Source organism: Capra hircus, chromosome 20 (genome assembly GCF_001704415.2).
Source record: "Capra hircus breed San Clemente chromosome 20, ASM170441v1, whole genome shotgun sequence".
Classification (NCBI taxonomy): Eukaryota; Metazoa; Chordata; class Mammalia; order Artiodactyla; family Bovidae; genus Capra; species Capra hircus.
Genome location: NC_030827.1, coordinates 10,417,795 through 10,431,767, shown reverse-complemented (window position 1 = coordinate 10,431,767; position 13,973 = coordinate 10,417,795). Strand labels below are relative to the sequence as shown.

Genomic DNA, 13,973 nt, shown 5'->3' with positions numbered 1-13,973 from the left:
TGGCCATGAACTTTTTGACAGGCTTGTAAACAAAAATCTAAACCTTAATTTCTGTTTCACTTTTTATAAGAATATTTTATTGATTTGTCCAATTTAAGTTTCCTCTACTGTTGAATGTGTCCTTCCAGAAACACACATTTCAATGAAGTTTACTTAGGTAAGTTTAATGTTGGGTTTCACTCTCATTTTTCCCTTTAATAATCTAGCACTCATGATAAATTCTTTCCACTGAGCGTGGTCTTGTTTAAATGAAATAGAAGAGTACTAAAGTAGAGTCTCCTTTATTTTATGATTTCATTTGCATAGGTAACATTCAGTGACCCACTTTTTCCCCACAGTTGCTAAATTTTTAGATAAATCATAAGTATATCTGAAATTTCAATTATATTTACCACAGTATGCTTAAGTATAACTAAAAACAACTGAAATTACACCTGATTATTATAATTCATATTTACCATCTTCTTTAAGGTGCTGCCAACTTATCCATTTTGTTGCTTTCTTACACATTTTATCCATTTGTGTCAATCTTAGTGCCTGGTCATTTTTCCTCATTAATTGTTGCTCAAATGCAATTCTGAATGCATCTGCCATTATGTAGGCTTCTTCTTTACTCTTCTGCAGAAGTTCCAGCTGGTTTTGAAAGAAAGTTTGAGAGGTGTTATAGGCAAAACCAGGGCTTCCCAGGTGGCTCACTGGTGAAGAATCTGCCTACCAATGCAGGAGCCGTGTCAGCAGGTCCAACCCCAGAATCAGAAGATCCCCTGGAGTGGGAAATGGCAACCCACTCCAGTGTTCTAGCTGGGATAACCCCATGCAGCCTAGCGGGCTCCAGTCAGTGGGGTCACTAAGAGTCGCACGCAAAACCAGAACAATTTTTTTACCGTATTACTTACCAAATGCTGAGTCAGATTAGCAAATGCAGTCTTAGCACTAAGTGGAGTCGAGCGCATATCCGTGATCTGTTGCATCTGTTTACTCTAATTAGTACTTGCCAACTAGATTACTGGAAGTTTTTCTTATGCCTGTCAGCTCCGTGGTAATCCAGCTCTCAGACTTCATTATCAAGACAGGCCCCGTGTGTGCCCTTCCCAACAAGGAAGCAGGGAGGCTGCCAAATGCCACATTTCAGGTCTGCCTTGGGCCATTGCAGACAATACCACTAAAATAACTATGAATACCATCTTCCAGATACCTCCCACTGGTCTTTGTAATCTTATGCTTTTCCTAATAAATTGATAATATTTAGCTGCTTGCTTTCACATATATACTGAAGACTAAATTCCATACCTTCAATAAAAATATTCTAAAAACTACGGTCCACATTGTATTTGTTATTAAAGCCTAATCATAATGGCAGCTATCATTTGAGTAAATGCCAGGCATGGCCATATGCTAAACATTATATGTACTGTATTTCTTACAACAACCCTCCAAGCTAGTTATTACCCTCCATTTAACATACGCATCCAAAGCCACAAAGGTGGAAAGTGATGGAGCTGAGATTCAAACCTAGATCTGGCTGCCACAAAGGTTCCTTCCACTGTACCTTGCAGCTTTTCTGAGAAGCTTCATGTTTATCTGTTAATCAGTGTTGTGCATCCTGATGATTTTAAGCACTTTTCCTCCATGTATAGACAAAAAAAAGAACTTAGGAAATACTAACTAAAACATTGGCAAACAACTTCACGATTACAATATTGTGCCGAGTACTATTTGTATTTTGGAACTGTGTAAACCTGTTTTTTATACATTAATGTTACTAATATCATTTAAGGATAAGTTACACAGCCATTGACTACCAATGAAGCTAATTACTGCATATACTTACATTTATTCAACTTTATACAGTAAGTCCCCTACATACAAATGAGTTCCATTCCAAGATCACATTCCTAAGTGCAACAAAGTTAGCCTAGGTACCCAGATAATACAATCGGCTATATACTGTTGCTTTTACACTTGCTTCCAGACGTCCTGGGCTTGAAATAAAGATCTACTCTATACAGCACTGTACAGTAATGTACACAAAAGCACAACCCCTTGTAGAGGATGCGTGCATGTGACTGTACACCACACGTGAACTCACGTGATTGGACATGGGAAGGCACACTCGCATCTCTCAAAGTTAGCAACTTGAAGGCTCGCATGTAGGGAACTTACTGTATGAACAGAAACAATCAAAGCTTTCGCTGTTTTTACCTCCCGTTTGAGCTGCAGGAGCATTTTCCGAGTGGACGCGGCCAGTTTGGCGCAAGCGCAGGGGCTCCCTCTGGGACGGTGACAAAGGCAGGCTCCCAGCACTGCAAGCTTCAGACCCCAAAGAATTATCCATTACCAAGTGTAACACTGCTGAGCCATACACAAACACAGGGCACACACATGGCACACACAAACCCACTGCACATTTCAGACAACCATCTGATTCAAAGAAACTGCAAAGGAAAACAAAAATAGGAAGCTGAGACCATGATTTCAGAACCCAAGTGGAAATTAATTACAAATGAGCAGAGACTGGTATTACAAGGAACAAAAACCTAAAGGAATTCTGCATTCTTTTCAGTCTCCAAAACCTTTCACTTGGTATCAGTTTCCTATACCTCTGAGTCCTTGACAGGAACTTGACCTAACGAAGTAAATATAAACATCTATCATATGGATTTCCTGTGGCTGGGCTTGGCCCTGCCACCCAGCATTGATTACTGTCAAGTCCTGCAAGGAAAGATGCATGCCCAGAAATGGTGATTTTTAACATTGATGAGAAATTGGTCATCCTGCCACTCCTCAAAAAGACGCCCTGTGATCATGTAATACTTTCTTAAATACTTCCTGGCTCATCCAATGTTCTGGAATTGCATAAGGCCCGGATTCCTCAAAACCTGTCTTTGGATCACAATGAAGAAACTAGTCCATCTGGGTCACTCCTGGTTGACTGTTACAGCCATAAGAAAAGTAAGAACTGTTGTACTTTTTCTTAAAATTCATTTTGACAACTAATCCCAAGTTGCTTTCCCAACATACTCCAATTTAATGGGGGCAGTCTATGTAAGAGATTGGGCCATATCTTTTAAAGTTTCATGTGAAACTTACTACAAATTATTGTCAAAGCTTCCTGCAGCTGTAAATTTCATATGAATGGACTGGCTTAAAATAGAATCTTATTTTAGAGACTGTTTAGAGAAGAAGATTCCACTGTCTCTCTTAGGGTAAAGGCTATTTCAGAAAATTCCTTCTCGCATGGAAGATAACTGAAGTACATAGCTTTTAGCTGACTTGAGTGTACACAGGGTGGTTATATGGCTGATTGGTATCTTCCCTCTTCAACCTCCAACTGCTGATTATTGTTCCTGCGAAAGTTGCCAGCAACCAGTTTCAGAATGTAAGGTTTCTGCAAGGATCTCTCTGTCTTTACCTCAGTGCTCCTTCATCAGATGGGTCAGGGCCCTTGTTCCTGCCTGTTACAAGGTTACTTTTCTTTGGAAGGAATGATGCTAAAGCTGAAACTCCAGTACTTTGGGCCACCTCATGCGAAGAGTTGACTCACTGGAAAAGACTCTGATGCTGGGAGGGATTGGGAGCAGGAAGAGAAGGAAACGACAGAGGATGAGATGGCTGGATGGCATCACTGACTCGACGGACATGAGTCTGAGTGATCTTCAGGAGATGGTGATGGACAGGGAGGCCTGGTGTGCTGCAATTCACGGGGTTGCAAAGAGTTGGACACGACTGAGCGACTGGACTGAACTGAACTGAACTGAACTGATGATAGCCTACTCAGGATTATAATAAAGCACACTTATCCTGAACTCTCTCTCAGTTCAGTTTCTTTTTATGTTTCATTTTTTGCTAATACACTAGTTTTCCACCCAGGCAGTAGAGCATGGTGATCAAAAGCACAGACTCTAAACTCTACCTGGGTGTAAGTCCCAGTTCCACCACTTACCAGCTCTGTGACTTTGAGCAAATTACTGAACCCTTCTGTACCTCCGTTAACCTCATTTGTAAAATAAGGATTTAACAGTACTCACTTTATTCAGTAGTTGTGAGAATTAAATGTATAAATCTATGCAAAGCACTCAGAACAGTATCTGGTGCTTACTAAGGACTATGTATTTGCTCTTATGAGTAGTAGTTACTTTATTTGAAGTTCTGTAATAAGTGAATGGCTACTCCCTCTCACAGATGTTTACTTCTCATGAGTCCCCAGGACCCTTTTTATCTTATCGGCCAAACTTCTACCTTGTAAGACATTTCACACCTCAGCAAGCAAATCACAAGGCATCAGCAGATCTTTATTCTGGACCTGGCTCAACCCCAGACTGATTGTGTCACTTCAGGGAGGTAAATGAAACAGCCTGAGTTTCCTCCGTAAAATGGGGCTGATACCTGCTTTGCAGCCTTCACAAGACCATTACAAAGATCAGCTTTTAAAATGTGTGGGAAAGTACTCTCCCATGGTAAGCCTCTACCCAGGGGAGATGACTAACTAGTTTCTCCTGAAACTAGACAAAGGAAATAGAAGGAGCAGGAAGCGGCAAGCTCATCCCCTAATGCCCAAAGGGTACAGTACCTGCAAGGCTGAAGAAGGGACACAGGCCTCTCACCCTCAGTCTTAAGGTGCTAAGCATGTTGCTATTGTAGACATGGAGATGACGGCGATCACAGAAACATAACACAAGTGAAAAATTCCCTCCTGCTAAATTTTCAGAACTGCTTGCCTACCTCAAGACCTGAAACCTCTGTAAAGCCACTTCTATCCTGGCAGGTGTCTTCCTGAGCCATCTTCTGCTGCTGTTTGATATCAAGCATGGCGAGCACCTCCAAATACTGTTGATTCAAAACTGGGAAGGGCCATGTAAGAAAGTGTTAGTCATGAGGTCTAACTCCAGCTTCACCTAACCCACTTAAACTAACATCATATACTTATTTCCTTTAAGCAAGGGATATACAGTTGCCCACAAAATCTGCCTCCAGCCAGAAAATCTACCTGAAAGAACAGTGGGTATTAAGTAGGTATTGATACACATGTGCATGCGTACTTAGTCGTGTCCGACTCTTTGCGACCTCATGGACTGTAGCCCACCAGGCTCCTCTCTCCACAGGATTTCCCAGGCAGGAATACTGGAGTAGGTTGTGATTTCCTCCTCCAGGGGATGTTCCTGAGCCAGGGACTGAACTCGTCTCCTGCATTGGCAGGCACATTCTTTACCACTGAGTCATGTAAATACACACATTCAGTTCAGTTCAGTCGCTCAGTCGTGTCCGACTCTGTGACCCCATGAACCGCAGCACTCCAGGCCTCCCTGTCCATCACCAACTCCCAGAGTTCACCCAAACCCATGTCTATAGAGTCGCTGATGCCATCCAGCCATCTCATCCTCTGTCGTCCCCTTCTCCTTCTGCCCCTAATCCTTCCCAGTATCAGAGTCTTTTCCAATGAGTCAACTCTTCGCATGAGGTGGCCAAAGTACTGGAGTTTCAGCTTTAGCATCAGTCCTTCCAATGAACACCCAGGACTGATCTCCTTTAGAATGGACTGGCTGGATCTCCTTGCAGCCCAAGGGACTCAAGAGTCTTCTCCAACACGATGGTTCAAAAGCATCAATTCTTCGGCGCTCAGCTTTCTTCACAGTCCAACTCACATCCATACATGACCACTGGAAAAATCATAGCCTTGACTAGACGGACATGTAACACTAGATAAAAATGTTAATTTAAAAAAAAAATTATTTTCGGCCAGGCTGGGTCTTTGTAGCTGCGCAGGCTTTCCTCTAGTTGTGGCAAGCGAGGACTGTTCTCTAGTTTTGGTTCACAGGCTTCTCATTGTGGTAGCTTCTCTTGCTCCGGAGCATGGGCTCCAGGGCACACAGGCTTCAGTAGTTGCACCTCCCAGGCTTGAGAGCACAGGCTCAGGAGCTGTGGTGCAGTGGCTTAGCTGCTCCAAGGTATGTAGGATCATTCCCAGGCCAGAGATGGAACCCACGTCTCCTGCATTGGCAGGCAGATTCTTTACCACGGAGCCACCAGGAAAGGCCAAAATGTTATTTTTAATGTGGAAGGATCTTAACTGCAACTGAAGTCTGGTCGTCATTTGCCCGAAAGAAATTTGTAGGATTTTCAGAGACATACAGTATCTACACTGTGAGATAATCAGACAATGAGATCACATATACTACATTAATGTACTGTCTGTGTTGAATTAATGTACTGTACCAGCTCTCTAAACTCTTATCAGACTTTTGTTTTAGTTAAGAGTTTTCATAAGAGGCTCTCAACCAAAATACTTAGAAAGAGGGGTCCTGCTATTTACTGTGGATCAGAAAACAGTAACTTTTCCTCTCTTCTTGCAGGGTAGAAGGATGAGGAGGAAGCGCAGGGCTAGTGGTTAGCAGTTTCTGTCCTGGCACAAATCCAGCAAGAAGGAAATCACTGTCTGCTCAGATCACTGGTGTGGAGAAGCATGTCTGTGCCTGCAGTTCTCACCCGGGGCATCGCCACAGTTCACTTACTACACTATGGAAAGTGCCGCTCTAGGGCCGGTGGCCCAACTGGGCACTCATCTTATCCCTTTCAAGCCACCACTTTAAAACAGTTTCTGCTGGGAATTCCCTGGCGGTCAAGTGGTTAGGACTCCTGGCTCTCAGTGCCAAGAACTCAGGTTTGATCCCTGGTCAGGGAACTAAGACCCCACATGCCGCAGGACAGCTAAGCCCATGCGCCACAACTGCCTAGAGCTCGTGCTCCCTAGGGCCCTTGCTCCCTAGAGCCCATGCTCCCTAGGGCCCGTGCTCCGCAAGAGGGGAAGCCACTGCAATGAGGAGCCTCACACCGCAACAGAGTAGCCCCTGCTCAAGGCAGCTAGAGAAAGCCCTACTGCAGCAAAGACCCCCTGCAGCCAAAAATAAATTTTTTAAAAAAGAAAAAAACTAATGCATTTCTTCTTTTATTCTTAAAATATATTACTTCAAAATATTAGCACCTTGTCTTTTCATATGTGTATTCTTAACATAGGACAAAACTGATCTTTTACCATAATATTTTTTAAAAATTATCAAAATACCGTTCTACTTACTTGCATTTTCAGACTTGAGCATTTTAATTTCTTCTGTTTTTAGTTTCAAAGTTTCTTTGAGGACTGCATTTTCACAGTTTAGCCTGGAAAAGAGTACCCTCCAAATCATTAAAACATTAACATTTTGTAGTTGAATATTTAATCCCATAGTTAGAACATTAAAACCCAAATATAATTTTTCTTACTTCAAAATTGTCTAGAATTCATATGTGTAACAAAAATTTAAAAGAATGTGGTAAGATTCTGTACTTACTCTTAACACTTCTGTATATTTACCTGAGAAAATCAGAACCAGAAATAACTGTAAGGCATCTATCTTGAACACTCGTATCTCTTTACTAAAGTTTCAATCAACTTAATTACCATTTGAACACCAACTACATGCTTAGGACACCTTCCAAAATTTACATAAAAAGCTACATAAGTAGCTTGGGGACTTATTTATTTTATAACTGAAAATTTGTACTTCCTATGTGGGGACTATAGCCAACAATTACTGTACAGTATTTGAAAGTTACTAAGAAAGTAGATCTTAAAAGTTCTCAATGTAAGAAAAAAATATAATGATGTATGACAATGAATATTAACTAGATTTATTGTAATGGCCATTTTACAACATATGCAAATACTGAATCATTATATTGTACACCTGAAATTAATACAATGTTATTTATATGTCAGTAATACTTTAATTTAAGAAAAAGAGACATAGGGAGCTTTATCTATTGAATGAAAGTTGGAATTACTTACAGGAGTTCTTAAATTGCCCAACACCAGAGGTTTAAAAAAAATTGCTTTTGTAATTAAAAACAGTAGCCAGATCATCTGGTCTAATTTGTAACTTTAAATAAAATACCTATCAAGACATGTTGTGATATTCCTAGGGAATATTACATCCTGTGCTTGGGATATAATATCATTTATCCCAAATGCTATAGGCCATAGGCCTCATATCATTAGAACAGTGATCATGAAGTTCAAGTTTCTCAATTAAAAAGTGAAATGTGATTCACATCACAAGAAAAAAAATTCTGTAACCATGTATGGTGACAGATATTGACTAGACTTACTGTGGGGAACATTTTGCTATATGAACAGGTGCTGAGTGCATTGTGTTGTGCACCTGAACTAATGTAATATGTTGGTTACATCTAAAAAATGTAAATCTAAGGCATCCCCTTTCCATGAGTTACCTAACAAATTAATAAAATGTGAAATCACTTTTTCAAGCAATGTCTATAGCCCTTGAACAAAGCAGAAAAATATTGCCTCTATTTATATTTATGTATTTAACTACAAAGAGAGAGAAAGAAAGGTAAAAAGAATGATAAGGTAAATGTGGTAAAGAGTTAAAATCTGGAGAATCTTGGTGAAAGACATATAGGAATTATTTGTACTATTCTTACAACTTTTCTGTAAGTCTTCAATTATCTCAAAGTAAGAAGTAATAAGTTAAAAAATTAGGTACTAAAGCCATCTATAACCCCAGGTATCAATTTCTCAATGACTGACCTTGTAAATATGCTATAAAGTTATTAAATAAATTCACACTGATAAAAAAGTTGTTCAGAAGATGTAAAAATCAGTACCAATGCTAAAATAACTTCAGAAACAATTATTAAACAGTATTTTAATACACAATTTATACTGTATTTTTTTTAAAAGAAAATACTAACAGTAAAATATGGAACTGGTAAACAGATAAGCAACATGAATTTCAGTTTTTATTTTTGGCCACACCATACAGCTTGCAGGATCTTAGTCCCCTGAGCAGGGACTGAACCTGAGGCCCCAGCAATGAAAACGCTGGGTCCTAACCACCAGACTGCCAAGGCTGCTGCTGCTGTCACTTCAGTCGTGCCCAACTCTGTGCAACCCCAGAGACGGCAGCCCACTAGGCTCCCCCGTCCCTGGGATTCTCCAGGCAAGAACACTGGAGTGGGCTGCCATTTCCTTCTCCAATGCCTGAAAGTGAAAGTGAAGTCGCTCAGTCGTGTCCGACCCTCAGTGACCCCATGGACTGCAGCCTTCCAGACTCCTCTGTCCATGGGATTTTCCAGGCAAGAGTACTAGAGTGTGGTGCCATTGCCTTCTCCGAGACTGCCAAGGAATTCCCTGAATTTTATGTTTACAATTAGGTCAAAGAAGAAAGCCTAAGCTACACTTAAATTATACACAGTTTAAAATTTTCCAAAGAAAAAATATGGAATAATAATATACAAACCTGTCATATTTTTGGATCCAAGATTCCTCTATATTTTTAAATCTATTCTGATCAAATTCTATTTCCCACTGCAAAGCATTTATTTCCTATAGAAAAAAAATAACACTGTCAAGGAAAATTACTACAATTAAATCATTTTATGACTTAACAAATAACAGAAATAAATCATTTAGTCATTTCACAGAGCTAGGCTAAAGAGAAAACACTAATTATTGCTCAAAAAGAGTCTGTGACATTTGTAAACACATATAACATGCCTCTTTAGCACTCAAAAAGCTTTACTGAAGGTTACTTATTAGAAAAATTTCAAATTGTCTAGCTTCAAATTTTGCTGGCTTGAGCCTAGATTTTTCATCACCTCCAATCCATGCAGACCCCAAAATACACTCTTGGAAGTCTGAGCCGAGGACACTCCCATCAAGGGAGAGTGAAACAGACACAGGAATGTGACCACTTAGAGTGATTCCTAACCACTTAAAAAGAAAATCCCTTTTCTTGATGGTTTATCACAGGACATTGAGTTCCCTGTGCTATACAGTAGGACCTTGCTGTTTATCCATTCTGTGTATAACAGTTTACATCTGCTAGGCCCAAACTCCCAGTCTGTCCTTCTCAAACTCCTCACCCCTTGGCAACCACAAGCCTGTTCTCCATGTCTGCGAGTCTGTTTCTGTTTTGAAGATAGGTTCATTCGTGCCATATTTTAGATTCCACATATAAGTGATATCACAGGGTATTTGTCTTCCTCCTTCTGACTTACCTCACTTAGTATGATAATCTCTAGCTGCTTCCATGCTGCTGCCTAATTACCTTTTTAGTGAAGATGAGATAGAGGCAAGCACTGCAGGGCAAGTAGAGGAAGAAAAATAGAAAAAGAAGAGAAACAGCAGTGTCAGTTTGGCAGGGTTAGCCCATGTGACAATCTGTTTGGATTATAAGATCCAAAAGGGAAGGGACTGTATGAAGCTGAAGCACATCCGGTAGAAGGTTTGCACAAATGGTGTAACCATTGGCATGGTGATTTTTAAGGAAATTCTATTGGAAAGACTATTGAACTGAACAAGTCCATGCTACAAGTGGTCAAATACCTTCTCCAAGGATCTCTTTTGTTCCATAGTTTTTTGAAGCACTGCCTGGGTATGACTTGTGGCTTTGCCAAATATTGCCTAAGAAAAATAAAGACATATCAGTATAAATTGAATATCTGATCACCCTTATATACAAGGTGAAGTTCACATCTTTATTCTTCACATTGTTAAGACAGCAGAAAACTGCCTTGAGATGAGAATTCCCACAGAGACCACCTTTGGTATAGAGTTTGATAGTTCAAAATCAGAAGATCTTGGTTTGTTTCTTTCCCAATGACTGTGAGAATGAACGAATGAATGGATTTCCCACACAAAAACGAATCCATGAACATTCACAGCAGTATGATTTATAACAGCCAAAATGTATTAATATAAACCACATAAATGCCTATCAACTGGTGAATGGATAAGCCAAATGTGGTATAGCTACACAATGGAATATTATTTGGTAATAAAAAAGGAAGCAAGCACTGGCACATACTACAACATGCATGAACCTTAAAAATATGCTAACTTAAAGAATCCAGAGGCACAAGAATCTAGACACATGCTGTATGATTCTGTTTATGAAACAGAAAAGGCAAAGCTGTAAAACAGATAGCAGATAGTGCTTGCTGGGGGATGGAATAGGAGTAACTGCTAATGGCTAAGAGGTTCCTTTTGGCAGGGGATGGAAATAGTATAAATCAGGTTGTGATGATGGTTACACAAGTCTATATTTAGTAAAAATAAATTGTATGCTTAAAACAAGTGAAATTTATGACATATAAGTTTTATCTTAATAAAGCTGTTTTTAAAATCTGTAGCTAAAAACAAAAACTGTATTAAGCATTGATGCTTTTATTTTAAAAGCTAAAGCCAGGGAGTTCCTTGGTGATCTACTGGTTAGGATTCAGCACTTCCACGGCCATGGCCCAGGGTTCAGTCCCTGCTTGGGGAACTGAGATCCTGCAAGCTGTGCAACACAGCCAAAGATATAAAAATAAAGATAAATGAAAAAAAAAAGCTAAAATCATACTACTTATCACTGGAATGTGTACCTGATGAAAGTTTGAAAATAACTTCTTACCATGCTTTGAAGAATTTTCAATGCTTCCTCTTTACCTTCAAGTTGTCTCTGAGATGCCTCAAGTTCAGTTTTCAAAATTTCTACCTCCTGAGGAGAAAAATATAATCAGTCTTCCTATCTGTAATATATGCAACCCCTAATGATCAACTTAGCATACATTTAAGCTCAACATTCACTTTGACTCAAAGCACTCTGACCTTACAAAATGAGGTTGGAAATTCCTCCAGGCTATATAAGTGGACCAGAGAGGCTAAAACTGAGATCATTACTATCAGGTATCAGTTATGTCTAAAAGCCCAAATCTTTTGCTTTTACCTACCTAGGCCACACAGTTTGTGGGTGTGTGTGTGTGTTTGCTTCTGCTTTTGGGCCACACATGAGGCTTGTGGGATTGTGTGTGTGTGTGTGTGTGTGTGTGTATTTGCTTCTGCTTTTTGGCCACATGTGAGGCTTGTGGGATTGTAGTTAGCTCCCCAACCAGGGATTGAACCTGAGCTGCTGGCAGTGAGAGTGCAGAGTCCTAACCACTGAACCACCAGGGAATTCCCTAGGCTCCGCAGTTAATAATTTGGAAAAAAATCTTTAGACCATGTAAATTAAGCACATGCTCATCCATATAGCTCCATGAGCTATTAATATTATGGCTTAGACTGTGCCCTCTATCCCAAAAGACATGTTCAAGCTTTAACGCCTGGTACCATAAATTCGACCTTATTTGGAAATACGGTCTTTGCAGATGTAATTAAAGTCATCCTGGGTTAGGGCAGGTCTCAATCCAATGACTGGTGTGATGCAGCTACAACCTGAAGACTGTTGGTGGCAACCACCAGAAGTAGGAAGGTTGTAAAGGTCCCTCTAGACCCTTCAGAAGGTACATGGTCCAACTACACCTTGATTTCAGGCCTCTGAAATTAAAAGACACTTACTCCTTGGAAGGAAAGTTATGACCAACCTAGACAGCATATTAAAAAGTAGAGACATTACTTTGTCAACAAAGGTCCGTCTAGTCAAGGCTGTGGCTTTTCCAGTAGTCATATATGAATGTGAGAGTTGGACTATAAAAAAAGCTGAGTGCTGAAGAATTGATGCTTTTGAACTGTGGTGTTGGAGAAGACTCTTGAGAGTCCCTTGGACTGCAAGGAGATCCAACCGGTCCATCCTAAAGGAAATCAGTCCTGGTTGTTCATTGGAAGGACTGATGTTGAAGCTGAACCTCCAATACTTTGGCCACCTGATGTGAAGAGCTGACTCATTTGAAAAGACCCTGATGCTGGGAAAGATTGAGGGCAGGAGGAGAAGGGGATGACAGAGGACGAGATGGCTGGATGGCATCACTGACTCAATGGACATGGGTTTGGGTGGGCTCCAGGAGTTGGTGATGGACAGGGAGGCCTGGCATGCTGCAGTCCATCGGGTCACAAAGAGTCGGATGTGACTGAGTAACTGAACTGAACTGAGCCTCCATAACTGAAAGAGTATCGATCTGCTCTTTTAAGCCACCAGGGCAGCTCTAGGAAACCAGTAGAGCAGCTTTCACCAGAAGAGTTCACAAATCACGTGAAGACAGCTTTCCTGTGCCTGAGAGGACAGCCACCCGCATTGGAACTGCTACTCCCAAGCAAGATGGATGACCTCCACAGACCACCTGCGTGCTTTCTGGGCCTCTGACTTAAAAGAGGTTAAATTAAGTCAGGTTATTTCAAGCCATACATTCTGGGAAGACAGGTGAAAGGGAGTGACTACTATTTTCTCTAGGAGATTAGAGAAGTAAGGTGGAAAGGAGGACAGGAGGGCATGTTTACATAAACAGCCTTTTTGAGAAATAAGGAGGCCAGTTGGAAGTTAGGAGCTTGCCACTATGGCTTGAGAATGTCTGGAAAGCCAACAATTACATTCCATGCCATGTTAGTATCACTTAAACAAAATGTCAGTGGTCTTCATTCACATGAGAATTTGTATACCAGCCTGAGTACCTACCTCTAAAGTTTCATGAAGACGTTGCCTTAAATCCACATTTGACAACTCTGAATTAGAATCTATTAGAGGGAGAAAAAACTTATTAAATATTTTCTTAAATTAGTTAGATATAAGACATTTGTTTACAAGATATCAAATACAGGCTTTCCCTAAATTGAAAAGAGAAAATAATTGTAATAAGACAATGATGATAAAAACAGGTAGCTTAAAACATTTCACAAATCAAAAGACACATACTTGCGAATCAAAAGATTCTTTTAAAAAAAGGACTCTTAAATAAAACTGTCGTTAATGAATTAGCTAACTACTATAACCAAATACAGTATCAAAAAAAACATGAATGTTCATGAGTAAAATAAATGAATTTTGGTGTTTGGCTTAAGCCTATTCAATATCATGATATAAATATCTAAGAAATAACCTGAATTTAGTTTCTTTACAAGGGGAATGATGAGAATTCTCTAGTAACTTCACTTATTCTCTCCTTAATGTGATTGAGACATTAAACTGAGTTTCCCAGGAACTTCATTTTCATCGCAGTCT

General features: G+C 40.1%; 1 protein-coding gene across 5 annotated transcripts in view; it reads right to left on the bottom strand.

Moving 5' to 3' along the window:
* The window catches only part of CCDC125 (coiled-coil domain containing 125), a 36,861-nt gene that overhangs the window by 11,587 nt on the left and 11,301 nt on the right, over window positions 1-13,973 (bottom strand). For all 5 annotated transcript variants that reach the window (XR_001919789.1, XM_018065564.1, XM_018065565.1 and 2 more), the window contains exons 3-10: window positions 13,431-13,489; window positions 11,454-11,540; window positions 10,385-10,462; window positions 9,297-9,382; window positions 7,073-7,155; window positions 4,723-4,841; window positions 2,203-2,310; window positions 459-633 (exon numbers count right to left, since the gene is read on the bottom strand). Coding sequence is in view for 4 of the 5 variants with exons in the window: in XM_018065564.1 (XP_017921053.1) it covers window positions 459-633; window positions 2,203-2,310; window positions 4,723-4,841; window positions 7,073-7,155; window positions 9,297-9,382; window positions 10,385-10,462; window positions 11,454-11,540; window positions 13,431-13,489 (795 nt within the window). In the remaining variant the exon portion in view is untranslated. The remainder of the gene's footprint in view (window positions 1-458; window positions 634-2,202; window positions 2,311-4,722; window positions 4,842-7,072; window positions 7,156-9,296; window positions 9,383-10,384; window positions 10,463-11,453; window positions 11,541-13,430; window positions 13,490-13,973) is intronic.